The following is a 27,773-nucleotide window of genomic DNA, read 5'->3' on the forward strand; positions in this document are numbered from 1 at the left end:
AGCAGTTAATTTGTTTTATATACTGCAACTGATAATCCTTAACAGATAGTTATTTCTTGATGACTCGGGCTCCAAATATTGTGCTGCCAACTCTTACATTAGTACTTCCAACAAGAATCTGAAGAAAAAAAATGAGATAGTTACTTTGAGCAAACAAGAGTACTGGTAATATATACTTTTTTCCAAAGCACATATGCAAAATTGATGTGCCATACTTTGATACTATATATGACACATTTTAGAGATTGTTATACAAAGTTTACGTACTGCGTGCTCAAAGTCACTCGACATTCCCATTGATAGTTCAACATCTTTAGGATCTAGACATAGGCTTTCACAAACTGAGGCTCTACACATCAGCAACCTCTGAAACAAAAAACAACTAGATATTATTTGATCATGTTCTCTATGCTGACACATTTTTCACTACACACATTACAGTATTTCATAGGCTTAAAAACACTATTACTTTAAAGCTTTGGATTGTAATCTCCTCCTGTAGGCTACAACAGGAAATTACCCAATTATAGCCAGCCCTCATTTTCTTAGCGAGGATACACTCCAGTACAACAGTGTTCAAATCGACACCTTGCATAATACATGGGGAAAAATTAGGGATGGGATCAACAGACCATGTACCTCCTTGCCTCCAGGAAGGCAGGGAGGTTTTGCATAGGTTTTTATGTACATAAAAACCTATGCCACTTGGAAACTGCAAAAATGCAGAATCACAAGGTTCATATGATTGATGACCAGACCACACACTACAAGGTGAAGGGACGACGACGTTTCGGTCCGTCCTGGATCATTCTCAAGTCGATTGTGATGAGGAAGTAGAGACAGGCAATAAATAGGCAAGAGAGAGCTGAGGAGCAAAGTAAGGTGTAGTAGAGGGGATAGTAGTAATAATAAGAACTGCAGAGGGCCTATTGGCCCATACGAGGTAGCTCCTATAGGAATAAGAAGAGGATAGCAAGGGAGCGTAGAAGACAATGAACAGAAAAAGGGAGAAGAGAGAAAGAAAAGGAAAGAGAAAGAAAGATAAATGGAAGGGGTAAGCTTATGTTAGGTCACGTTTGTTAGAAAGATTAGAGCATTTGAGTATATGCTGTGAAAGGGAAGAGTCCACAGAAACAAAGCCAGGACTCAAGTTCATGTTGGGTACACTGTGTATTAGAGCCGATTCAACAAGACGGCGTCTGTGTAGAGAGTAGAGGCAGGAAAGATTATTTTGGAGGAAGACCAATCAATGGGATGATTAGAATCCCTCGCATGGCAGAAGAGAGCATTGTTAGTGTTTGCAAACTTAACACTTCTCTTGTGTTCTTTAAGTCTGTCATTCAGTGTACGGCCAGTTTCGCCAAAGTATTGGAGAGGACAAGACGAACAGGAAATAGAGTAGACACCAGCAGCATTATGATTGAGAACTAGCATATGATTCATATGATTGAGAACTAGCATTAATTGGGTGGACCATGCAGTGGAGAAATGCATAGCATTCCCAACATAACATCCTATAACATTACCTTTCTTGTTGTGGGGACGTTGATTCCTGGACCCAACAAGAGGTAGGTAGCTAGAAACTCATAATAATGTTCTCTCTTTGTAAGATGTCTAATGTTTCCAATGCCCACCATAGAAATACCTTAAAGAGTGAGTCTTTAAAAGCTTTAAAAAGCTCTTAAATAAACAAGATATACTATACCTTTCAGCCCATTAAATTCTATGAAATTTTGTCCACAATAAATGCCTATATAGTGTTTATCTTCTCACTCGTCAGGTTCAGTCAACTTAAGTAATGGATAAGGAAAACCAGATAACGAATACTTAAACTGACTAAAAGCAGAACAAATATATACAGTATCTGCTTATGCACCAACCTCTGTGCCTGAATATACACACTGCTGGAAGCTCCTACCTCAAAGTCTGGGTTGGGACCTTTAGAGATGTCATGGTCAAAAGCACCAATGGTCATTATGCCAACTAAATCCAGATGACTGCAGTTCTGCAAGATATGGCTCACCAGTTCATTTACATTATCTGGATGAACTCCACTTTTATCTGTAACATGAACAAATGAGCAAGTCAAAATAAAAATTAATGAATTCATATTTGCAAAAATAACAATTCATACTCGTGTCATTTGTATAAAATAGGCAGTTTTCTATTCAAAACTAAGAGGTTAGAGGCATTGTGTTCCCACTATAAACACATTATAGACAAATATACAACCAGTATTGACAAGAAAATTTAAAAAAAATCTATTTATACAGTATCTGAAAGTACCGCATGCAATGTGTATATTAGTACAATGCACAGAATAAGTGCTCAACAGGTATATCACCATTGGAATGCATAGAGTTTCACGTTGCCCGAGACTCACTTTCCTCATCACTGGTGTTAACTTGAACAAACACTTTTAACTTCTTGTCTTGTAGGTTCTTCTGGACAGCACTATTAACAGCTGTGGCCAACTTCATGCTGTCAATGGTTTCAATGCAGTACAGATTTGGTACATCAATAATCTGTTAATGAGGCATACAATGTTTACAATTGTTATATTAATACACTTATGACTACAGTATATGTAAACAATAAAAGTAATTTACAAGGATAAATGTAATTACTGTCACCAAATTATTAAAAATAAAATGTTTTACAACTCTCTTTACAAGTTATCAAGTTAATATTCACATTAAGATACTCATTTTAAATTTATTATACAATACCTGTACTACATAGTAACTAATGACGAGTGACCTGTAGTGCAGCAATACTTGGTGCAGGCATTTCCCAGCCAATTAGTTGCTGGTTAAATTTTAGGGTAGAGCAAAATGTTTCGGTACATTTGTTCACCTAGCAGTCAAAAGGTAATGTATCTGGGAGTTAGTTGATGATAGCAGAATGCATCTGGTTGCGAGGAAGGGCATTCTACTGACCCAGAAAACAGCTTTTAACTCCAAAACAGGGGAGATGGGAGGCAACAACATCGAAGCCAAGAGCCAAAGCTTGCAGAGAAACAGGTCAACAGGGGCCACGAAGCACCTGTCAATCAGGTCCCATTTAAAGGAGGCAAGCTCAAAGACAGCAGAAGAGGATACCCCCTCACCACCCCCAAGCCTCGGCTGAAACCCAAACCATGTATTAAGTAACCAACATACAGTAGTGGCAAACAATTTCATATTAAAAGTACAATACTGTGTGTGTGTATGTATATACATGTATATGTATAAAATCGCAGTCATTATTGGACCCAGAACGGCAAACTTTTAACAATTTTGTTCCCACCAAGTCAGGCAAGGTGCAAAGGAGAGGCAAGGTGAGGTGGAGGACAACTCACTCTGCTGCCTCAAGTCACAAGTATGATGGCAGAGGTGTGATGGGTGGCTGTGCCTTACCACCACTTATCAATCCAAATTTTGTTTCAATGCATATAACCATATATTCGCTTTCTATCATTACCTTTAGTACTTGATAAAAAGGGTAAATATAAATAATGGAATCTTTACATGGTAAATAATGCAATCTTTAATAAAAAAGACTGTACACCCCCTGACGGTGCCTGACAGCTGAGTGGATAGCACTTCGGATTCGTAGTCCTGAGGTTCCGAGTTCGATCCCCGGTGGAGGCGGAGACAAATGGGCAAAATGTTTCTTTCACCCTGATGCCCCCTGTTACCTAGCAGTAAATAGGTACATGGGAGTTAGACAGCTGCTACAGGCAGCTTCCTGGGGATGTGTAACAAAAAAGGAGGCCTGTCGAGGACCGGGCCGCGGGGGACACTAAGCCCCGAAATCATCTCGAGATAACCACTCGGCCAAACAACTTTAATCTGGGTGAAATAATTTGAAGACATAAAATGACTGGCACATTTTCACGTTTGTTTTGGCAATTGTGTCTCGAGTTACACAATTCCTGTTTGATTTTTTTCTATAATCAATTGTCATACAGCATTCGAGTTTTAAATTTAAAAAATTTGATCGATGTTTGGATTTGGCACCAAAATTCTTTGGGCATAGACACCCAGTAATATCATACAGCACAATGAGATACATTTTTCACTGCTGTGATTATTTTTTTCAATTTTTTTTTGCATAAAAGATTTTATGCAGTGTGCAGTACCATTCATACTGTAATGTAGGTTAAATTTACATTAAGTTGGCCATTAAAATGAACACATCTTGATAGGCTGGCTTGGTGTGGCTTAGGCAAGCAATCTTCAAAAAAAAAAAAAACAGCGTCAAATGTAATGAAATGCCTATTTCTGGGTGAGCCATGGAGGTTCCCTGAAGCTATTACACTGATACAGTGTCATACCACTAGGTGCCATCAGTTGCAGAGTTCTTATTGACCTAGCAGGGATCATGAGCCAGAACCTGGCCCCCTCTGAGAGATGCAGGGAGCGGTGACCCTTCAAAAATCTTACATTTAAAGTTATGTATATCTGCCACCACCAGGTAAGCACCCAGAAAGTCAGCAAAACAAAACAGACCACTGCATAGTTAGAAAAAAGATGGCAGCCTCAAAACTGTCAAAAGAACTCCCCCAGCAACATGACTGGGATAGAAAAGTCTCGAAGGTGGGGGCTGGCTAGAAGGACCCAGAGGCCACATCCCAAGCTAAACCCTGCCCTAACCCCAAAACCCTCAGACACTTCGGGGCCAGAAGCAGGAAAAAAAGTCCAAGACTAGGGAGAAGGGTAAACCATGCCCGCCGGGGTATGAAGAGGAGGTACAGACTAAACCATGGTTGAGGTAACCAACACCTCCAAATCTGAATTCCTAAACACTAAGAGGGGGTAGTAGTAGTAGGCATCCTTCAGTCTCGGGAGACTATGGAGTTGCGCTCTGGTTGTCAATCCTGGCACAGAGTCTGGTATGACTGATGAGGCCAATCCGAGAATGGCAATCCATCCCACACTGAGCACAAACGAAGTCTGATTCTGGTCTGTCTTCCTGGCTACCAGCTATCCTTCTCTGTCTGTTTTCCTCTGATTTCTTTCTGGCAAGTGACTCCTCGAACTTGGAGAGACCTTTCTGAACAGACTGCCTCCAGGCTGATCGGTCTGCGACCAGTGTTTCCCACGTAGCAAGATCGAAGTCCATAGCTTTCAGGTCTCTCTTGCATACATCTTTGTACCATAGCTGGGATTTGCCTGTTGGACACTTTCCCTGCATCAGTTTTCCATACAGGAGATCCTTGGGGATCATGCTGTCGCCCATTCGCACCACGTGTCCAAGCCAATGCAGTCGTCTCTGTTTCAGCATTGTGTACATGCTGCTGATTCTAGCTCTCCCCAGGATGCTGTTGTTGGTCACCTTGTCCTGCCAGGTGATGTCCAATATGTGTCAGAGGCAGTGCATGTGGTAGGTGTTCAGCTGTAGTTCCTGACGGGCGTGGAGTGTCTAAGCCTCACTGCCCGTCTCACAGGAGAGTGCTCAGGATGCAGGCTCTGTAAACCTGGATCTTTGTACACTCAGTCACAGAGGGGGGTAGGGACAAGGCAACCAACCAAACACACAACCTAGACCACTGCCTAAATGGGAGCCACAAGGTGCACCCAGAAACTAACTTTGAATTCATTAGACAATTTTAACTGAAAATAAATATGGTTGGCAATTAGTGTACTGGAATTTGATAGAGTAAGGTTCATGTGAAGTTCCACTGCACTGTAATGATTATGTAGAGTAAAACTATAAATCTGAAACTTGGTATTTAAAAATCACTAAATATGAAATATTCTGCACAATGAAGCATCTTGGATTTCTATATTTTTAAAACATTCCCTAACTTATCCGGATTATTTTATATGTTTGTTATGCTAGATGGAACATGATCATTATCAACACTATATGTTCACACAGTATATGGACATGTACTAATTATGTATGTAATATTTACCAATTTATAATAGAATACTATTTGTTTTAAACAGCATTTGCAAATAAACTTAGACTAAAATTCATTCTCTCTCTCACCTTTTTGATCTTGTTACTTTGAAGGTGACCAATCATATGCCATTTAATATCAGGACATTCCATTAATATCTGAAGAAAAAATAAAGAAAAAATGTATATACAACACTACAAACTGAATTAGCATTTACATATGCAAAACTATTGATTTCAGCTGGCTGTGTACTTCTTGATCAATTAAGAGTTTTCACTCAAAATCAGGATTTAAAAATGTTAAAAAATTCCTTTGCAAGTGAAAAATTCCTTTGCAAGTGAGGTATTCTGTGGCTCATGGCAAGATCTGGTTTTGGAAGGTTGAAATCCCATTTGACACAGCAGTAATCTTTTTAAAGTGGTTCCACTGGGTCTTACTGGCGCCATGGAGAATACTGTACTTATCCAGCTAGGACTGAACTTCAAAAGGTCCATTCCAACAAAATCAAAGCTCTTCCAAGAGCTTCTTAGAATCCCAAGGACTACCAAAGAGAGCTATCATCTCACACTGTAGTAGCACAGTAATACCACTATATCAGGGTTGTATGTATGTACAAGGGTACATACCCTTGTACATACATTACGTGTGATGATGTAAGGGCGAAGAGGGAGAACGGCGTATTGACATAGCTAGGGTGTAGGGGGGGTTGTGTAAAAGCCTGGTTTGCGCCTCGGAGAGGCTACGGGATCCAGTAAGTTCAGTAGAACTTCGGTTTCAACCCTTTTAACCCTGTCGTAGCTCAGTCGATTAAGACAGTGTCTGGGATGCTCCCGGACGCAGGTTCGAAAACTCGCCACGGCCCTTGTGGATTTGTTCATGTACAAGGGTACCTCAGTTAAAGAGTAATCCGTTCCTGGAAACAGCTCATAATCCGAGAACTCGTAAATCGAAGCTAATTCCCCATCAGAAATAATGGGAAATGAATTAATCTGTTCCTGACTACCCAAAAACCTTACTTCAAACTAAATTTTATACCTAATTCATCCAAATCTACACTACAAAAGTATGTTCAAGTTATTACTTACCCTTGCTGATGACTCCTGTTGGCATATGAAAGATGGTGAGGAGGGGGGAGGAGGAGAGGTGTTACTGTTTGGAAGGGAAGTCTCCTTCCATTATAACATAAGGCAGTAAAGATTTTTCTGGAGTGCACTCTGGCACGTTTTACCTGCCTACCACTAGGTCCTGGTTGTGCTCACTGCTCGATTTTCTCACAACGAAACGATCCACTGAAGATAGTTTTTCCCTTCATTGCAACACTTTTTTGTAGTAAGACATCACATTGTCATTTAAAAGGTCAATGCAATTGCCTGCTACAGCTTTATCTGGGTGAGTTTTTTCAACAAAACTTTGCAGTTCTTCCCATACTTCACACATTTTCTTAATGAGGAAGGGACATCCTCTACTGCCTCTACTCACAACTATTTTCTTAGGTTGGACCTTACCACTGGCTTTCTTGGGACCCATGGCGAGATATATAATAACAACTTTTATGCTCAAATGGCCAAAAATCCGACAAAAAAACTGTACATCCTTGTGAAGAATTCAGGTGGGATAATCACTGGGCGCAAGGCTCTGGTAAACTGAGGGGCGATCGCTGTGCCACCACGCACTCGGTCGGCCTGTACGCGTATCAACACCCTCGTATTCCCAGGCAATGCTCGTATTCCAATGTAAATTTTCCGAGCAAATCCTGCTCGTAACCTGAAAAACTCGTAAACAGGAACGCTCGTAATCCGAGGTACCACTGTTCATTGAGACTATTATGTCGCTTAGGTAATAGTGGGTTGTGTTGCAACACTAGTAGTCAACCACACTAATTTAGTTTCAATGATAGAGCCACAGAGATTTTATAGGAAAGTGCTGCTTGGGTTGACTGAATCCATCTGGACCTAAAAAAGGGTCTGGATAGAGTCCCACAAAAGAGGCTGTCTTGGAAACTAGAACATACTGGAGCAATGTATGTCATATTTACATTGCTCCAGTTCCAGTAAGTACAGTGGAACCTCGAGTGATGAGTGGCTCTATCTACAAGCATTTCAAGTAACGAGCGAGCCACTCGCCGAAAATTTGTCTCGATTGACGAGCTTCCGCTCCATTAACGAGAAAACCATGTGGTGCTTCCTAGTGTTCCCGCCGATTCTCGCAAATTCTCGGACACCTCCGACAATGCAAATAAATGTTTTTTGTGTTTTAAAGATGCTAATGATTCTGGGATGTAAAAGGGGGTGACTGCCATGATGTTGCAAAGCACTGAATTTTTTTTGTAGAATAAAACAAAATGAAAAAATTTAAAAAAAGAGCAAATGTCAAAAAGGTTCATTCAGTGTTTGTCAGATAGGCTGCTCCATGTTTCTACAAAAAATAATAAAAAAAATGAAAAAATGAAAAAATTTGAAAAACGTACAAATGTCATAAAGGTTCGTTCAGTGTGTCAGGTAGGCTGCTCCATTATTAACAAATAAATGAAAAGTGCAAAACAAATTTAACACATTTGAAACAAAGAAAAATTGTCATAATGTTGCATCCTACCTGACAAAAACTGAACGAACCTTTATGACATTTGTCCGTTTTTAATTTTTTTTTTTTTTTTTTTTTTTTTTTTTAAGAAACATGGAGCAGTCTACCTGACAAACACTGAACGAAACTTTTTGATATTTGTTCTTTTTTAAAAAAATTTCTTTTTTTTTTTAAGAAACATGGAGCAGCCTACCTGACATAAATTGAACAAACCTTTTGCTATAAGCAAATGGAAAAAAAATGAACAAATTTGAAAAACGGACAAATGTCACAAAGGTTTGTTCAGTGTATGTCAGGTAGGCTGCTCCATTGTTTAAATAATCGAATAACGTATTGATGTTTTGCGCTGGTAGAACGAATTAATTTTATTTACATTATTTTAAATGGGAAAATTTGTATCGAAAGAAGAGCGTTTCACATGACGAGCTCGGTGCCGGAACGGATTAAATTCGTTAATCGAGACTCCACTGTATGTCATACTTACTGTCAGATGGAGATTTCTGAAATGGATGAAACAAATTTGACAGAAAAATGAGGGGTGGCAATCAGAAGCAACATATCAGACTGGAGAAATGTTACTAGTGGAGTACCACAAAGTTCAGTTCTAGCACATGTAATGTTCATTGTCTATACAAATGTTCTAATAGAAGGAATACAGAATTATATGAACATGTTTGCTGATGATGCCAGGCCACTAGGGAAAATAAAAAACTTAGATGATCATCATGCCTTCAAGAAGACCTGGACAAAATAAGTGTATGGAGCAATACTTGACAAATGGAATTTAATATGAATAAATGCCATGCTATTGAATGTGGAATAGGAGAAAATAGGCTACACAACCTACAAATTATGCGAAAAAGCTTTCAAGAATTTTGATAAAAAAACGGTTTAGGGGTGGTTCTGGAAAGAAAACTGTCACCTGGGGACTACATAAAATTGTGCAAGGATACTATGCTATGCTTGCCAACTTCAAAATCACTTTTCATCACCATATGGCTTGAAACAAATGGATGGTGAAAGAAATTGTTCATAACTTTTGTGAGACCAAAATTGGAATATACAAGGGTTGCATGGAGCCCATATCTCAGAAAGCATATCAATAAACTGGAAAAAGCGTAAAGATATGCAATTAAATGGCTTCCAAGACTGAGAAAGAAGAACTACAAGGAGAGGCTAGAGGTGTTACATATACCGAAGCTAAAAGATAGAAGAAAAAGCAGTTATATGATAACTACATACAAAATAGTAACAAAAATTGACAAACTTGATAAAGAAGAGTTAGGGGTGAGATGATAGAGGTTTACAAGTGGATGAATGGACATAACAAAGGGGATATTAATAAGATATTAAAACTATCAACACAATGCAGAACACAAAACAATGGGTATAAATTGGATACGTTTAGATTTAGGAAAGACTTGGGTAAATACTGGTTCAGTAACAGGGTTGTTGATTTGTGGAACCAATTACCGTGTAACGTGGTGGAGGTGGGGTCCCTCGACTGTTTCAAATGTGGGTTGGACATGTATATGAGTGGGATTGGGTGGTTATAAATAGAAGCTGCCTCGTATGGGCCAATAGGCCTTCTGCAGTTGCCTTTGTTCTTATGTTCTTATGTACAGTTTAAACTACAGCTCCTTTCCTAGGAATAACACTTTGCTAAAAAGTATCTCAACTTCCTCCTGAAATAATAGTATATTATTATTATTATTATTAGCATAATAATAATACAGTATACTGTTGTAGAGCTGGAGGCCTTACCCTGTGCTCACTAACAGACTGTTACAGCTGGACCCTCTTCAACCAACAGGTTACGTCTTGGTCACTAGAGTTGATAATTACTTACTTAATTAACTACTTGAATTATGACAAGCAAAGCATGTGCACTCAAGGCTCCACCATGGCCTGTTGTGCAGGTGTCACCTTTTGGAAGCAGTGTTGGTTGTGGTCAGGAAGGCCAGTGTATAGTTTAGTATACTATTTCATGGTTCTAGTAATTCCAAGTAACACTTATAAGGGTTTTTCATTTTGTTGGAATGAATCTTCTGGGTTCATTCATTCCATGGGTTTGTGGCTGGATGAGTATTCTCCAGTATCTTCCTTACACCAGTATGACTGGAGACCAGTGCAGTGTGTAGATCTGCCCTTACTGTCAGATCCTACTGAAGAGACCAGTAGGATTGTATCATAGTGAGCAACTGAGTGCTAAGGCTGGAAAGTTACATAATCTTGCCTGAAATGCTGTGTATTAATGGCTTTAGGCATAGTGTGTACTAGCTCTATCTACAAATCTGACATTCTATGTATAACTCATCATGTATTTACTTTTACCTGAATAAACATTTATTTATTTATTCATCTGGAATTTTGCTAATAAAATATTATTCTTGGATTTCAATTTTTTAAGGCCTTTTGTTTTAATGTGATGAAACTGAACACTGATTTTAACCTTCCATTCTATCAAACATCTAAATAAGTGTTTTTAGTGTTATCAGTGACAAAGATGTGAAAAGTCAAAGCATTAAAATGTCTAAAAACACTATTTCTGAGGCCTCAGTCCTTTTGAAAGGAAGCCTTAACAATGACATTTGCATTCTTTTCATTAACTTTGAAACTTTCTTGTACTCCATAATAATAATACTGTATAATAATATAGTATTAATGTTTATTCAGGTAAAAGTACATACATTCAAAATGAGTTACAAACAGAATGTTGGATTTCTAGATAGAGATAGTACTGTACTGTACATACTGTACTCTGCCTGAAGCCACTAATATACACAGCATTTCGGGCAAAACCTCCACTCATGCCTTACATGATGCTTAATGCTTTTGCTTTCTCTGTATAAATACTGTAGTATAAATTTGTATAAAGTTCAAAATACTTATCGCTTAAAATGAAGTTGGAATTAATAATACTAGCCACTAAAAGCAGAATGCTTATGAAAAACTTGACATCAATGAAAGCTTATAAATATTCCTGTATTGTGCTGTACAATACATATCATGTATAATTGTGCAGAACAACATTCAGACAGACATTTTTCCATTCACCTCAATTTACCTGATCATCATGACCCTTGTCTATCAACTCTTGAACGTAGTTTTCTCCAAAGTGTCGCTGGCCTGCAGAGTATGCTTCAATTACCATCTCCTTTGGCTTAGTTTTACTAACAGCAACCAACCGAGGTTGCGGACAGAGAGCTGCCACATCCTAAAAAAAATATAAAATTAAATATTTTACACAAGCATGTGTTGAACAACATAATGGAAACCACAAAGAAATGTATAAAAAATTTGCACTACCAAATATTATATTTCATGTAACAATCAACTAAATTTGATTGTTCAAATTTCCTATTTTGAGAGGAACTGTATCAAAAGATTTTTGGCAGTCTAGGAAGATTCAGAAAATCCATCCTCCAAGAAGTGATGAAAACACTTTCCTACATTCATGGTTTCCATCTGCATGCCTCTTTATTTTGTATAAATAGTGCAATACTCCCATGAGCTGATATCAAGCACAATTTTATGAATCTAACACACTAGTTTATTTATTATACATCTCGTACCCATCCTGTTGGCGGTAAAGGAAACGATTACAAAGGCACATAATCGGCTCAAAAACCATTTCCACTCCAATTTTCACTAATCAAGTGAAAAGCATGTGTGAAATGCTCGAAATGCTGTGCATACTAGTGGCTTTACAAGAAAGTAAACACATCATGCAATGACCTCTCACAAACCCAATGTACCTTCTTGTATATATATACATAAATAAATAAATAAATAAATGTCTTTCACATACTGAAAGACATTTATTTCACTAGTCATCCATTATCGGCAAGATCTTCAAGGAACCTCTAATCGTCTTCATCAGAAATAACAGAATGATGGTACAGGATGACAGTGTAAGGGAGGATAGCAGCAGTACTCCAGCAACATACTTACAGGGCTCCTAGCCTTAGCAGCGGCAGAGACCCTCTCCAAGACACACTTGAGGGCCCGGCCCACCTCCCCACACTCAGCCATCATCCTCAACATTTGTTTACATCCTGCAGGCAGACGACAACACTTGTAACTTACTAATGTTGTTAAATGTTACTTTAACTACCTGACAGAAAACAAATTTAGAAATAAATTACTCGAGAAGCTTATACAAAAATCAGCTTATAAATAATTGACACATAAGTGATCCAGCTCCGTGTGGGGTACAATGAATAAAGTGACAGGATGAACAACCTCAAGGGGTTTTCCTCGTATTAGAGGGTGTTGCACATGTTGTTATGGCGGTATGTTCACTTACAGGATAAGTGACGCTGTACAATAAACTCGTCCTAGGGAGCAAAATTTACTGTCCCTATTTTTGAACCTTTGACCCGCCCCGCCCCCAGGACCCCCGGCGAGACCCGCGGGGAGGACGGCAGCCGTCCCAGCCTCCCGCACCAGCCAATCACAGCCCTCGTAACAAGAGGTGTAGGCACACGTAAACAAACCTTGCACTCACCAGCTGACGTGTTGAACAACACTGAGCACATATTGAAAGACATTCCTCTGCTAGGAGGAGAGTAAGAGAGAATGGAGGGTGTGAAGACGCAGGTGGTGGTGGGCGCCTACGCCCTGGCTGCCTGGTTTTGTCTCTACCTGTTGATAACAGTTGGGCTGAGAGTGTGGGCGCGGACCAGCAGCCTCTCTCACGCCCATCGCGCCCACGTCACAGAGAGCTTTGTCTCGGGCGTACAAGGGATGGCGTGTGCTCTTGTGGGCTTAATGACAGTGTATTCCTGCAGGCTTGACGTTATGAAGGAGAAATTCCCCCTTGCAGTCTATTACTCTTCAGTTGGGACAGCCTACTTCATATATGACTTCTGGGCCATGTACAGGAGCCACGTCGCTGGATTAGATGTCGGGAGTGCTGTGATGCCTAGTGTAGTGTCTTATGTCAGGAAAGACCTGCTGATGATCATCCATCATCTTACTATCATAGGGCTGTTCCTCCCTGCACTAGTCTACTATTCTCCGATGGGAGATTTCTTCCTGGGGTGTTTTTATTGTGCAGAACTTTCTACACCTTTCGTTAATGCCAGAGTAATACTTAGCCGGCTTGGTTACAAGGATTCCAAGATATATGTTGTCAATGGCTTGCTAATGATGACAGTTTTTGCAATTTGCCGAATTGCTTTATTCCCAATAATGTATGGTATATACCTGAGCCAGCAGACATCGGCACCATCATTCATCCATGCCTTACTGACCATTCCAGTCACCTGTCATCTGTCCTGCTTATTGGTGCTAGCACCACAGGTTTACTGGCTTGGCGTAATGGTTAAAGGTGCACTGGTTGTAATGAGACCAGATTCAACCAAGGCAGGTAAAGATGATTGATATAGACTCAGTAATAGCATAAGACTAGTTCTAGTCGCAGTGATATCTACATCAAGAGATTGTAAGATCAAGTGTTTGAGCTCTATATTGTCTTGAATTTCAGTATTGGTTCTCCTGTTCAATCAATCGTGCTTATATTTGATGTAGAAAACCCTTAAATATGAAAAAATAAGGATGTACTCAGGTTTAAAATTGTAGCAAGTTTTAGAATTTTGTATACTGAAATCTGTCATAGAACTCATAAATGACCTGCCATTGTGTGCTAATATAAACAACCATACATTTTTTATTTCACATTGATATTATTGAATTCTTTATTTTATTACTAAAATTTTAATAAAGAAAAGTATCCAAAATACAATTCATTGCTATAACATAGTACTGTTTTAGTAGAGTTGTTATTGAATATATTCATTGTTTATTTTTTATTTATGGAATGAGCTGGATAGGGTAGGGATGGTCCTGGAGAAATTGTTATAGGTAATAATGTTGAATATATAAAATTTAGTATCTAATGTAATGTAATGTCCTACTGAACTCTGTTTAAAAAATTCAAATTAACCTACATTGTACAGTAATTTTGTTTGATCATATCTTCATCATTTGGAAGCATTAATTCATAATTTACATTTTAATATTCATAATTTACATTTAATTATAATCCTTTAAGTACAGTAGGTTGATCTACAAACTATGATGATTTTGATACACTAGTATATTATTGGGATATATAATTTCCTAAGATTAAATATTTATTTTCATTGTCATCATTCCACTGTTATTTGGAATATTTAAATTCATAATTATTTTGCCTATTTAAATTTTGAGCTGTTTCTCATTATTTTTGTTTTGCCATGAATAGCATTATCTATGAATACTGTATATGCATCACACTAAATATTTTGGCTAGCTTTTGTGTTATACGGTACAGTAATTTTAATTTACTTTTGAAGTACAATATACTGTAATTGTTGCATACCCAGTTAATATAGAAAAAAGTCATTTTACAGTAAATTAAGAGAAATTGCACTGGGATAATAATTAGTAATAATTTATGTAGGCTATCATGTTGAGATATTTGTAGTGCATAATTCAATTATTAATGGGTCGTCCATCACATCGGCTGTTACAGGGAATGGAGGTGAAGGACATTGCTTCTCTTCACATTTGTGTTTTTATTTAAAAAAATTTTTGTTTAGAAAGGATGTTGATGTAAATAATGATCTTGAACATGTCTGTAGCTTTTTCTGTTAATTAATACATATTTTTATATATACTGTACCTTTTCACTATACTGTATACAGTAGTTTTCTTTCAAAATGTGATATAATTGCATAATATTATTTTATTTCTTATATAAGACATACTTAATGCAGGTTACAAATGATGTGTAGTCAATGTTTGGGTTATTAGAAAACTATAGTGTTGTTTATTGAACCACATACAGTAGTTGCTTAGACTTGTATGAATTTATATGTTTATTGAGTTTCTTTGGGGCATTTTTTTTTGTTACCAGTGATTATCATTATGTATTAGAAATGTGCTACTGTATATTTCATATGGAGTATTTCTTAGTGAATATAATTTGTATAATATTGTAATCCAAGTGTTATGATATTTATTTTCCAAACTTGTGTCTTAGAGTGTATCATTTACGTATCATAGAAGAGTAAATACTTCTTAGTAAGACTGTCTTCATGAGGTGCGTGTGGGCACGTTGAGCATAATTTCATATCAGTTATCCGGGTACATCAAATGGAGAATTTATGTCTCTGTTCATTATTTTGCATGATGACATTATCTTTGACACTTCAGTACAGTACAGTGTACTCTCATTTGCCACAAGCACCATGTAAATGAGATTCTTGTACAGTGTATATTTAGTACAGTATATGGAAGAAAACCTAATCTCCATATATCTATGAAAAAAGGTACAGTACAGTACTGTATACAACCTACCAGTACAATATATATATTCTTAAATTTAAGCTTCTTCATAGGGTTTTAGGCAAGTTGGTACTTTGTGCTAAATAGAACATTTAGCTATGTGTCAGAAAATATATATTAAATTTAATCATTTGAATAAAAAACAGTATGCAAATTCACAGGTAAAATATTTTCAACAGCCTATCAAATTAATAATGATGCCATTAAGTTTATCCCTGTTCTTCATGAAAACATGTTACATTTCCATTGCCTTTCAGGGATTTAAGGCATTATCAAATACAGTACTAGTGCTTTACTAGATCATACCGGCATTACAAAATTTGTGGGATATTTTTAATTAATTTTAATTATCTGTTAAGGCTATTTTGAGACATTTCAGTAATTTGTCAGTTATTTGGTGTGAGAGGTATAGTTCAAATGGATGCTTACTGCTTTTATGTGGCTAAATTTTAGACAGGAAGTATTCATTAGTTGTAGGATTCCCAATGTTTTTGTACGTAACGTTATTTATTGTTTATTATGTAAAGAGTGAAAGGTAGGAGATGTTCTCACTTATTCAAGCACTCATATGTTTTTTTAATTTTACATGAATTAATTGATTTAGCTCAAGAAATGTTAGCATAATAAGCCTGAACTAATGTGTCAAAATGAGTACTGTATTAATATTAGTTATGACAGAAATTCATAAATTTACAGTACTGTATACTGTGTTGATTTTGGGAAATGTTTGTCATTACTAAAGTAGGCTAGATAAAAAATATTGAATTTCATCAGAGTATATATAACAAGAAGTGTTTTTTTTTATGAAATGAATTCAGTATATTAAATTTATTGTAATTAGGTGGCTAGTATTCTTTTTCAAAACACAAGAAGCTCAAATTCTATGTGAACCATGTTTTGAGATTACTGTGTATGTTAAGTTTAAGGGCGCAAATCTCATTAGATGCAAAGTTTTGATGAGATGTGCCCTGTTGTGCCTTGTGTGAAAAGTTGTTAAGTCATGGTGCCCCTAGCCAATTTTAATTTTATGATTCTTTAGGCCATCTTCTGAAAAAAGGAATTTTGTGCTTCTGAATATGGTCACCATGCTTATACTTTAGGTAAGAATTCACAAAGTGGATGCTAATTTTCTTCAACCTTCTATTCAAAAGTGCATATGATGAATAAACACCAAACCCACACATTAGAAAAGGTGATGATATTTAGTGTTGATTCAAGCCATGGCATTGTGACTTGTTCATCATGCATATATTTTTTTTTTTACTATAGCTACACCCACGTGCTGATTTATCTCCCACTATAAACTAATGCTCAAGGCTTCTCAATTTTTTTTTTTTTTTTTTTTTAAAGAGAACTAAGTGGGTTGCTATTCCTCACAAAGATTCTTTCATTAGGTCTTTGACCATCTGTTGTAAACATTTTCAAATAAGATTGGCAATTTCTTTACTTGCTACCTTAACATACATATTTTGAGAATGTAGTGTCAGATGTTTTTGTCAGTGAAAGAGGCCAGACTCAAAAAATGGAGCCTCTTTATGCCCCCCATTTGAAATATTAACAAACATTTTGTTTCCTACTTAGCCAATATTTGCTGAATTCTAGTACATGTATATAGTAATGTACTTTTCCTATAAAATCCATATAAACTCATGTGGCAGTGCTTTGATGTGGCTGTGTTTTGTTCAGTGCCTGAAAAATAGTATAAGGATTTTGATAGAGCTTGAAGATGTTTAAGATTAAACTGATATGACCTTTGGTCTCTGCTACATTTTGTCTTTTTGATCCAAGATTAGGGCAACATTAGTGTACTTCCAGTTTGAGGCACTGATCTAAGGATTTTCTAATTGCATGAAATGCTCTTATTAGCGTGCTTGTTTCATTGACTACCTCTAATTATTTTGGACTGAGATTAACACTAGGATATCTAGGCTCCTTATGTATATCCCACATAAATCAGCTATATATCCTTGCTGGAATTAGCATGCCCTAGAGTGTTTTTTTTTGGGTGAACAATATAAAATATTTATGGCATCTGATAAATCATTCTTGCAGTAGGTTTTATTCAAGATGTCGGAATCATCTTTGCTCTAATGTGGTCGTTTGTTCAACAGAGCTATTTGCATATGAAGGAAATGTAGTTAGTTTTTGTTTTTTATAAACATTTACAAGAGATTTATGTTTTGTTTAGGTTTCTTTGTACATTTGTTCTTGATATTAAACTGTATTATTTTAATAACTGATGAAATTTGGAAAATAATAGAGATGGGGATAGATAAAAAATCAATCATAGGTTCATTTATTATTCAGCGATACAGGGTATCCAGCTATTGAATGATCAGAGGTGTAGGCAGTGTAATAAATTAAGCAAAATAATTTGATATGCCATTAATATGGATATTAGTCAAGACATTTTTCAAGTCTCAAAATTACCTTAACAATTATACAGTATTGTATTTAACTAAAATATGTCGGCAATTGGTGAGAAAAAAGTTATCACAATACAGTACTGTAATTTAGTAGTAAAAATATGCCTTGGCTTTAATGTGCAGCATCTCTGCAGTTTTTGTATTTATTGGATAAATATGTGGGTGGATGACTTTCTAAATCCATAAAAGCAGGTTAGGGACTGGATAATTAATTTCTGGTATAGTATAAGTTGTTTCTTTGAAGTTTGAACATCTTCAGGTACTTTATTTGAGCAGTACATAGAATTGTGTTGTATATTATTAGGTCAACAATTGAGCCCATCCTTGCCATATAATGTTGGTATTGTGCAGTACGGTATCTGCTTTTGTCTGTATTGATCTATCAATCAGTCCAAATGTTGGTTGATATTTTCCAGTATCGCTAGTCATCTGTTTATCTTTTCCAAGATTTGATTGGTGGCCCCATTGTTTTGATTTGACTGCCAAGTAAAATGCAACAGTTGCAACTTGCATGCACTGAAAAAACATGAATCTCTAGGAAGAGCAAAGCATACTGCATTAAAACAATTAAATATGATTAAGAAAGGGCTCAACTGATAAAACTGAGAAAAAGTTACCAGTAAATACTGAAGAACCTTAGTACAGTACTCTAATGGTTTCCAACTTGAACAATTCGGCATTTGAATGCTGTGTTCATGCTCGTTTGTCGACCATTTGCTCCGCACTCAAACGTAATCACACACAACCGATGAGTCAGTTTCCCAGTAGCTGCTGTTCAGTGCATACCCTGCTAAACCTCTGTTAACTTTCTTGTGTTTTCTTGGATATTATTTTATATGTTTTTAGCATAAATAACTCACCATGGCACCTAAGACAATTACTGGTATTAATAAGAGCCAAACAAAGTTAATTACAGTAGTTAGAATCACAACAGAGACAAAAAAAGAACTCGTAGCAAAATATGAAAGTAGTGCCGATATGTCTGCTCTTGCTACTGAGTTTGGCATGCCTAAATTTGACAAGTTTCTTGTAAGAAAAGCATTTATTGAGCCTCAAGGGGGAAACAGAAAAAGAGAGAGAAAAGAACCCCAGAAGCCAAATTACCTAAAGTGTTTATGGTAGGAGACTCCCCTGCCAAACAATTCCATCTCTCCTCTTCCTCACCACCTTCCACATGTCATCAATTCTTCTAATTACAGGTAAAGTGAGAATATATTTGCATTTATTTCATTTATTTATTGTATTCATAAGTGTATTTTTTGTGGTCTGGAACGGATTAATCCAATTTACATTATTCCACATGGAGAAAATTATTCGGTACTCGAGCAGCTCGGCACTCAAACAGCCTTCTGGAACCAATTAAGTTTGAATACCGAGGTTCCATTGTATTAGTCTTGAAAAGATACTGGTATGTGGCTCAGAGGAAGCTCGATAGTCTAATCTAGTCTGAAAATTTGTTTGCTGTAATTACATTGTTACTTGTATCTTATATGAGCAGCTTTCTAGCAATGTAGTTAAAAAGGCATTACAATTTAATGTCTGAAATATTTTGCCCATGGCATGACCATTTTTCTTGATTACAAACTAATGCAGTTGCTAATCTATGAAACTTCACATTCTGGTACAGTATCTATTAATTTTAAGCTGCCTTTTGTGTTTGTTACAAACATGGAATCAGTGACTGTAACAACTTGGAGTACTGTATTATTCTAAAAAAATACAATTCATTTATTTTATTGGTAATAATATAAGTGTAATCCAAGTAGTAAATATCCTTTTAATATGACTTCAATTGAATAAAACCTACTAAACTTAATGAATGATAGTTATTTTGTTATGTCAATAATAATGATAATTTGGATGATGCAGGACAACACACACTTTTTAAATAAACTTATTTTCATTAAGCTGGCTCTACTATTATCGCCTAATGTTACATGCAACCATTGAAAAGTTAGATGACTAGCTACTATCTATTACAAATTATGTGCCATCATCTGCGACCTATTCCCATGGCTTTCCTCCCATCACCATGGCAGAAAGTGAGAAATATCCTTGACTTGGATACATATTACCCATACAAGGTTAACCCTGTGTGGACATCATCTTACTATTTTAATTGCATTGTTTCGTTTACACTCGTCTATTTCCTGGTTGAATATCCTGATTTTCAGAATGATCGAACATTTTGCTACCCCCCCACATCTCTCAAATATAATCTTTGTTGAATCTGACTCCTTTCACATAATGTAGATCACCTTGAGTCTTTCTGTTCCCATATTGGCATTTGTATGTGATATCTAGGAAGTCTCGAGTCTCTTGTGGTGTATTTAAGTGTTCAAGAGCATAGCCATATGTACTAGCTTAGTGCTATCTTTTGATAATTACTCAACTGTTATCTTGGATTTCTTAAGTAGACAAATTGAAGTTTTGCTCACTAGCAAATGATATCCCAGAATCCCTGCTTGCCCATTATAGAGATTAAACTATGTGCCTTATACTCAACACTGCTTACCTTGTATGTATTGGAGAGGTAAAAGAGGATGAAGTTAAACAGACTATAAGCTTAACCTTTTTGTAGACTGAAGATGAAATTAAATCATATCTAAAATGGAAATTCTTGTATAAAGAGGCAGGAAAAATGAAATATATAAAACCTGTAAATTTGTGTCTGTCCATTGGAAGAGTAAATTGTCTTTACACTGCACATTTCACAGACTGAACTGCATGTGTACACACACATCATCTAGAAAATATTGATTATTAAAATCAGATGTTTAATGTGTGATAATGACATGGCAAATGTTTATTGGTATATCTTAGTCATTGTCCCTATATTATTCACTGTTAATGTGAAATGTGTTAGAATGCATTAGTACAGTAATTATGGGATAAAAAATAATATACCAATATGTAGATGATGTCTATACAGATGTTGTAGTTTTATTTATAGTGATAGACAATGTAACCATATAATAATCTGTTCTACATTAAGTACCTCGATAACGAGCTTCCTTGTGCCAGCTGTTGTATACACTTGTATTTAGTAGACTGTGTGTTGTACCTAATAGCGAAAATCATACCACTAGGTTTTGTAGACAAGGTCCATTTAATAGCCAGAGGATATTTGTTTATTTTCAAATACCTGTACAGTACAGTACTAGCAAAAATGCATCAGATTATAATTCAATATATGATTAACATTATATTGATAACATTAGATACTAATGTACAGTATTTTGGCCTGTTTTTCCTTGATAGACAGATTTTATGAATATGGTAATTTGCATATTATTAAGGCTAGATCAGGTTGCTAAGTTAGTTTTGGCTCAAATTAAACAAAAAACCTTGTTCACTAAAATAAAAATATCTATCACTATATATAAATATATTGTTCTCACACACTATACTGTATGTATAGAATTTATTTACATATGCTAATAAATGATATTAAGTGAGCTGATAAGGATATATCGTATATAAAGATTGCAAAGGTAGTCTACTGATGATTTCTGTCTCTAGGATCCAATAGAAAAATATAATAAATAAATGTGTACTTGTGCATGTACATAAATGTTTATATATACTGTACTGTTATATGTATTGTAAATACCTAAGTGTAGTTACAGGACAAGAACTGCACCCTGGCACTTTGTCATACTGTATAACACTTTGAAACTACTGTACCGATGGTTTTGACCTCCACCACCACCTCGCTTGTTCCAAGTGTGTCTCACGCCATAATGGGGCCACACGATGTAGTAGCAGTTATATCAGTGAATGGTAGGCTAATTAATTAAATCAGTATAACATAATGGCTTTTTGTGGCACTTCAAAGAAAATATTCTCTACCTGAATTTTTAGGTTTAATTTTTTTTTTTTTCCAAAATAGTCAGAGGCCATTATTGTAGTCTCACATAATTCATACCATTATCTTTACATTGTGATATGAGTAAGTGTTGCTAATACAGTAGTACTGTATAGTAAAGGAATATTTATGATATTGTACTTTAAATGTTCCGTCATGTATATGGAGGTGCGTAACTGTTACATCTATCATAATTAAAATGTCCTGCAATGTGATGATTATGCCAAAGATGTAATTATGAAAAAAAAGGAGACCTGATCATTTAAAAAAATATATACAGTACTGTATAGGTTTACCATTAATACAGTACAGAATTTCTATTGATGGCACCAAACTGTGTGTTGCCCTGTTTATCTGAAGTGTTTTGGCTCATCTTACAGTGCACAACTTTCAGGAGATAATGGATTGATTTTGATGTTAAAGTTAATAGAAAATACAGGCCTAGATGTCTGACCAGAAAACTCCTTTACTGAAAGTTGGACTTTGTTTAGATTTAAGTTACAAAGCATTAATTTTGAAAACCTTGTACTGTATATAGCAAGATTACCAGTTGGACATGGTTTTCAGGATTTATTGTGCCTTAGTGTCACAAATGGAGGTAGATTATCTTAAAAATCTTAAAACATGTATTCTTATTAATAGATTTGTTGTTAAAAGTTCAAATGGTATGGCTCTTGCCATCATTAGCTGAAGCTGGTGGATTGCTTGTAATCACACTGTAAAGTGACTGGTGATCTGTCTCACATCAGCTTGTCAGTGGGCATCTGGTTAGGCCTATAATGAAATTATTTAAGATCATATGAAACAAGAATTGAATATTGTATTTAGATTGGACTTGCACAGCCCTTATTTTTAGTGTAATAAGAATTACTATTTCACTTTTTTCCTTTTAATTTTTTTTGTATGCCATACCTAGCATTTTTGTAGTAACTTAAACTTTTAAATTTGCCAAATTTTCTTTTAAATTTTAAGGCAATAAGCATGCCATCAATAATTTTATAAAATTTAAAATGCTAAATCTGAAATATATAATGTGAAATGTTTTGCTTAGTGTAAAAAAGTTGAAGTTTTTATTTTATCATTAAAACCTGTAGGTTCTCTAATTTGATTTATGTAGTTAACAAGACCTTCATCCTTTTCTGTGATAATACAAATTTTCCAGTGTTCAAGATAGTTTTGTAACAGGAAAAGTAATTTTAATTCTTGACACTAGTAAGCTTGATGGAGATGTAGTTATTTTGCTACTTTTTTGCATAATATTTGTGGCCATGTGTCTAGTCGGTAACACTAAACAACAATGTCATAGTTAGTCGTTTTATTATCCGGTCCACTTGCTTGCAGGAATATTCATCTTCAATGTTTTGGCTGTCATGTTATGTACAGGTGCATGCCAGCTATTATGCAATTGCATACCATACTTAAGTAATTAAAAGAAAATAAATGTTTTGAAAAGCAAAGCTAATTTCTTTAACAAGATTTGGTCATTAAATATGTTTTTATGATACATTTGGGCCCCTAAGTTATTGGGCCTCCCGACAGCTCAGTGGAAGAGCTTCAGCCTCACACCATGGTGTTGGTGGTTCATGTCTCGTAGTGCTCAAGTTAATGAGACGTTTATTTACATGATAGTGTGGTTGACAATTTATATGACATAGGCGTGGATCACTAATTTCCTGTCAACTTGTCAACCACACTATCATGTAAATAAACGTTTTTCACTTAAGCAATATGATGCTCAAACCACTGACCCCATGGTGTGAGGATGGAATTGGAAATAGCTCCTATTCTGCCTCCCAATAGGAAAGATCTCAAAAGGCAGAAAACCCCTGCCCAACTGAGATTCTATACTTTCCCCACCTCCCGTGAAGCACATGGGAATGAATCACTAATTTATGATGTGCTTAAGGGAAGGTGGGGAAGTATAAAATCTCAGTTGGGCAGGGGTTTCCTGCCTCTTGAGATCTTTCCTATTGGGTCTCCCAATAACTCAGTGGAAGAGCTTCTGCCTCACGGTTTGATCGGCAGTTCGAGTCTCCTAATGCCTACATGAATGACTTATGATACAGTATTTCAACTTCTGAAGTGAACTAACATTTGAGAATTGAGTTTGTACAAGTCGATAGGAACAAATAAGCAGTTGAGAAATATGCAGTACTGGAGAGCAAAAATATGGAGCCTGAGAATATGGTGTTAATTCAAATACTAGAATATAGTGTTAATTCAAATACTGTACTGTTCTCTCTATTGAGTTGAATAAAATTATTTACACGTATGGGTACAAGGGGTCAGATTGATGGGATCTGCTAACATGTCTCAGGCTGATAATCAGGTTCCGGGGATTTGGGGGTCTAACAAGGTCCTGGTGCCTCACTCCTTGGTCCCCATCGAACTTGTGCGGCCCTTGGTTTTCCCATTCAGGTCTCGTCTTCATAAGTGCCATTTTTACTCTCCTCCTTAGTAAGACTCATTTTCCTTCTATTCTGTTAGTTACCAGAAAATGTAGAATAGAACCAATGAAGAGCAGAGGTGCCATAGGCACAATCAGAGAACACTGTATAAACATCAGAGGTCCGCGGTTGTTCAACGTCCTCCCAGCAAGCATAAGAAATATTGCCGGAACAACAGTGGACATTTTCAAGAGGAAACTAGATTTATTCCTCCAAGGAGTGCCGGACCAACCGGGCTGTGGTGGGTATGTGGGCCTGCGGGCCGCTCCAAGCAACAGCCTGGTGGACCAAACTCTCACAAGTCGAGCCTGGCCTCGGGCCGGGCTTGGGGAGTAGAAGAACTCCCAGAACCCCATCAACCAGGTATCAACCAGGTAGAGCTAGTTAGTTACCAGAATAACAGCCAGAAGCTCTGGCTGAGGAAAGCCAGAGCTGAATGCAATGAAATGTCTCTTTCTTGTAGGGATGTAGTGGCTCCATGATTCCCCACCTGATGCATCAGTTTGAAAAAACTGATGCATCTTTCAGTTCTGGACAAAGGCTAGAATGACTTTGAAGCATGGAGCTACTGGTAGTACTGCCACCTGTTGGTGGCCGGCATAACTAGTTTGAGCGAATCGTTTGTAGAGTAGTAATTTAAAAGTTTGTGTCTTGCTTTCTGTGAACCTTGCAGCTATCTGTATTGATTTGCTCACTTGCTGGATGTTTTCTCATGAGAATGATTGCAATAATCCCTGTACGTCTGAGAGGGGAGGGTCAGGACCCCAGTAGGCCAAACTGGACTCCTGAGACTAATGCGACTTAGTTGTGGGGAGCTACCTCAGCATAATAGCTTCGGGAAGCCATGAGGCCCTACCAGAAAGGGAACATAATGAAATAATCTCAACAAGGGCATTTCTAAATCCATATATAAGTATACTTCAAGTTCAGAATTGTATAGATTGCCTCTAATACCATTACAGTACTGCAGTTCACATTTCCTGGAGCAGGTAAAGGGGTTCTACGTAATGCTTAACTCATGCTCTACAAACATCATTGGGTGGTGAGTACAGATATTTTTTTTCATTTTTTTTTATACATATGATACAAATACTTACGAAGGAACTCAAAAGTGAATGATATGGTGTGACAATGTCTGGAATGAATAATGACTAAACAATGACGAAAAGCAGGTTTTTCACATGATGTACTTTATCTTATGGTACTGTATTTGTAACGTTCTTATATGCAATATGTATATCCCTTTACAACATTCTATTGCAAACAATTTGATATCAAATTGAACAATGTAGCACAAAAATTGAGGTGAGAAAGCTGAAAAGAACTTTAAAAAAAAAAAGTATAAACATTGGAGTGGTGTGGGAGCTCACAGACAACGCTCTGCTTGCCTTGTGGTGCATGGTAGGTTGCCTGCAAGACGTGCAAGTGTTATGAAGAGAATAAGCAAGGTACATAAGGACAGCCTAGTTCAATCAAGATGTGGGGCAAGGGAATATTGGTGACAGCTAGATACACAGTAGTCTTAAAAAAAAAAAAAAAAATTAAATTCTGTACGAGTATAGAATACTCGTACAGAATTGAGTATGGACCAGTAGAACGAGAATGAGAATAGACCAGAATTGCGAATGGACCAGTAGAATATAGTACAGTACATTGAAATATGTTTTTTAAGTCACTTCCATTCACAACTACAATAAAAAATATGACAACTTGAACATTAAAAGATAGTGCCAATTATAAAAGGTTAGGTTGAGGCATAAAGAGCTAAAACACTTTTCTGTAGTCTTCAATAAGCAATTATCAATAGTAGGCACCAATCTGGGAATCTACATAGCACCAGTGTTGCTAGATATTCAAAAGGCACTAAATAACACTTAGGATGTCAATACGAGAAAAAAAGCACATTAGGCAAGCGATATCAGTGATAATGGATTCACCAATGATTATATTGATGGACAAATTACCTCAAAGGTACATTGAAAAGCAAGACATGATATGTCCTGAAAATAGGGACATTCTTTAAGGCATCCACAACATTTACATCCACAAATGTAAGTGGGACAATGCAGTTCGGACAACCAGGACATGGGCAGCATTCCATTAAGTGCTCGTGAGTTAAGGGCATACGGTCAATATGTAACCTAGCCAGATCCACATCCCATTACCTATTATGGTGGTAGGAGGAAAGCCAAATGGATAGGCTAGCTTTTAAGAGAGCACAGTTTGTCACCTGTAATACCAGGGTAATATCCTGCCAACATTTTTAGAGTGAAGAATGAATGACTGGGTAGAAATCTGAACAAAGGATGCCTATTTGGGAGATAAGTGTAGATGGCCTCCTTGGTGGCAGTGTCTGCAAGTTCATTCAAGGTAACACTTATATGGCTAGAAACCCAGCAAAACTCAACTGTCTTGAACCTGTTAGATAATTAACAACCAATACTGGATATCAACTACCACAAAATGCAAAGGGTTAAATGACTCCAGAGCCATGAAGGCACTGCAAGTCTCTACCAAAATGGCAAAGGAATGTTGACATTAGAAAAGCAGTTGAAGTATTATGGCTTTACTTGGCTAGTAATTGGGTTCTTTTATATCAAACTTCTATCGGATCTTAGTGCCTCTTCTTACCTGATCCAACTCAGAGTCATAGGTAAGTTATTAACAAATGGCAGTAATAGTCAGTCTAAAGGGAAATGGAGTAGACAACTCTAAACAGAACCATCACCAAGTGTACTTCTTAACTATATATATATACACATGTACAGCATATAACACAGCAGAGGTCACTTTCACACAGGACACTATTAAAGAACTAATGCAATTTTCTTTACCAGCAAGTCCACTTCTATCATACAACACTCTAGGTACCCTCCCTGGGTCAGTCTTGCATGGTCCTCACCTTTCTCAGTAAATCATGGGCCAGTCTTCTACAGTATTGTCGCCACTTCTACTCTCCAGCAACACACTGGCAGGGGTCTCCAGCAACACACTGGCAGGGGTCTCCAGCAACACACTGTATGACTTTACACAGGCTTCAGCTATAACAGATGGACATTAATTCCATCTCACAACTCAACTTGGCCATCCTGGGATGCGTCGGTCTAATCACCAATACATCACTGGGTGTCAGACAAATCACAGTCGACACCGACTCGGCCTACGTGTTCCCACTGGAACACGTTTTGAGTTCAGGACTGCCCTGGGTGAACTAGCTCCTGTCGACC

General features: G+C 36.8%; 2 protein-coding genes across 4 annotated transcripts; one reads left to right on the forward strand and one right to left on the reverse strand.

Moving 5' to 3' along the window:
- LOC123763582 (pyridoxal phosphate homeostasis protein) lies at positions 1-27,760 on the reverse strand. Of its 3 annotated transcripts, none has more exons than XM_045750749.2 (8): positions 27,449-27,760; positions 12,425-12,528; positions 11,538-11,687; positions 5,980-6,048; positions 2,384-2,525; positions 1,919-2,061; positions 268-366; positions 1-118 (listed from the first exon to the last, which is right to left on the reverse strand). In XM_045750749.2, exons 2-8 carry the CDS (start codon positions 12,515-12,517, stop codon positions 50-52), a joined length of 765 nt encoding a protein of 254 aa, XP_045606705.1. In that variant the 5' UTR covers positions 12,518-12,528; positions 27,449-27,760; the 3' UTR covers positions 1-49. The 3 variants fall into 3 exon arrangements, with proteins under 3 accessions (XP_045606705.1, XP_045606703.1, XP_045606704.1); XM_045750747.2 differs by lacking the exon at positions 27,449-27,760 and adding an exon at positions 12,981-13,026; XM_045750748.2 differs by lacking the exon at positions 27,449-27,760 and adding an exon at positions 12,780-12,929.
- LOC123763583 (TLC domain-containing protein 3A) lies at positions 12,961-23,556 on the forward strand. Its single transcript, XM_069304562.1, has one exon. The coding sequence runs from the start codon at positions 13,052-13,054 to the stop codon at positions 13,856-13,858; it is 807 nt and encodes a 268-aa protein (XP_069160663.1). The 5' UTR covers positions 12,961-13,051; the 3' UTR covers positions 13,859-23,556.
- Positions 27,761-27,773: the final 13 nt, after the last annotated feature.

Source organism: Procambarus clarkii, chromosome 52 (genome assembly GCF_040958095.1).
Source record: "Procambarus clarkii isolate CNS0578487 chromosome 52, FALCON_Pclarkii_2.0, whole genome shotgun sequence".
Lineage (NCBI taxonomy): Eukaryota > Metazoa > Arthropoda > Malacostraca > Decapoda > Cambaridae > Procambarus > Procambarus clarkii.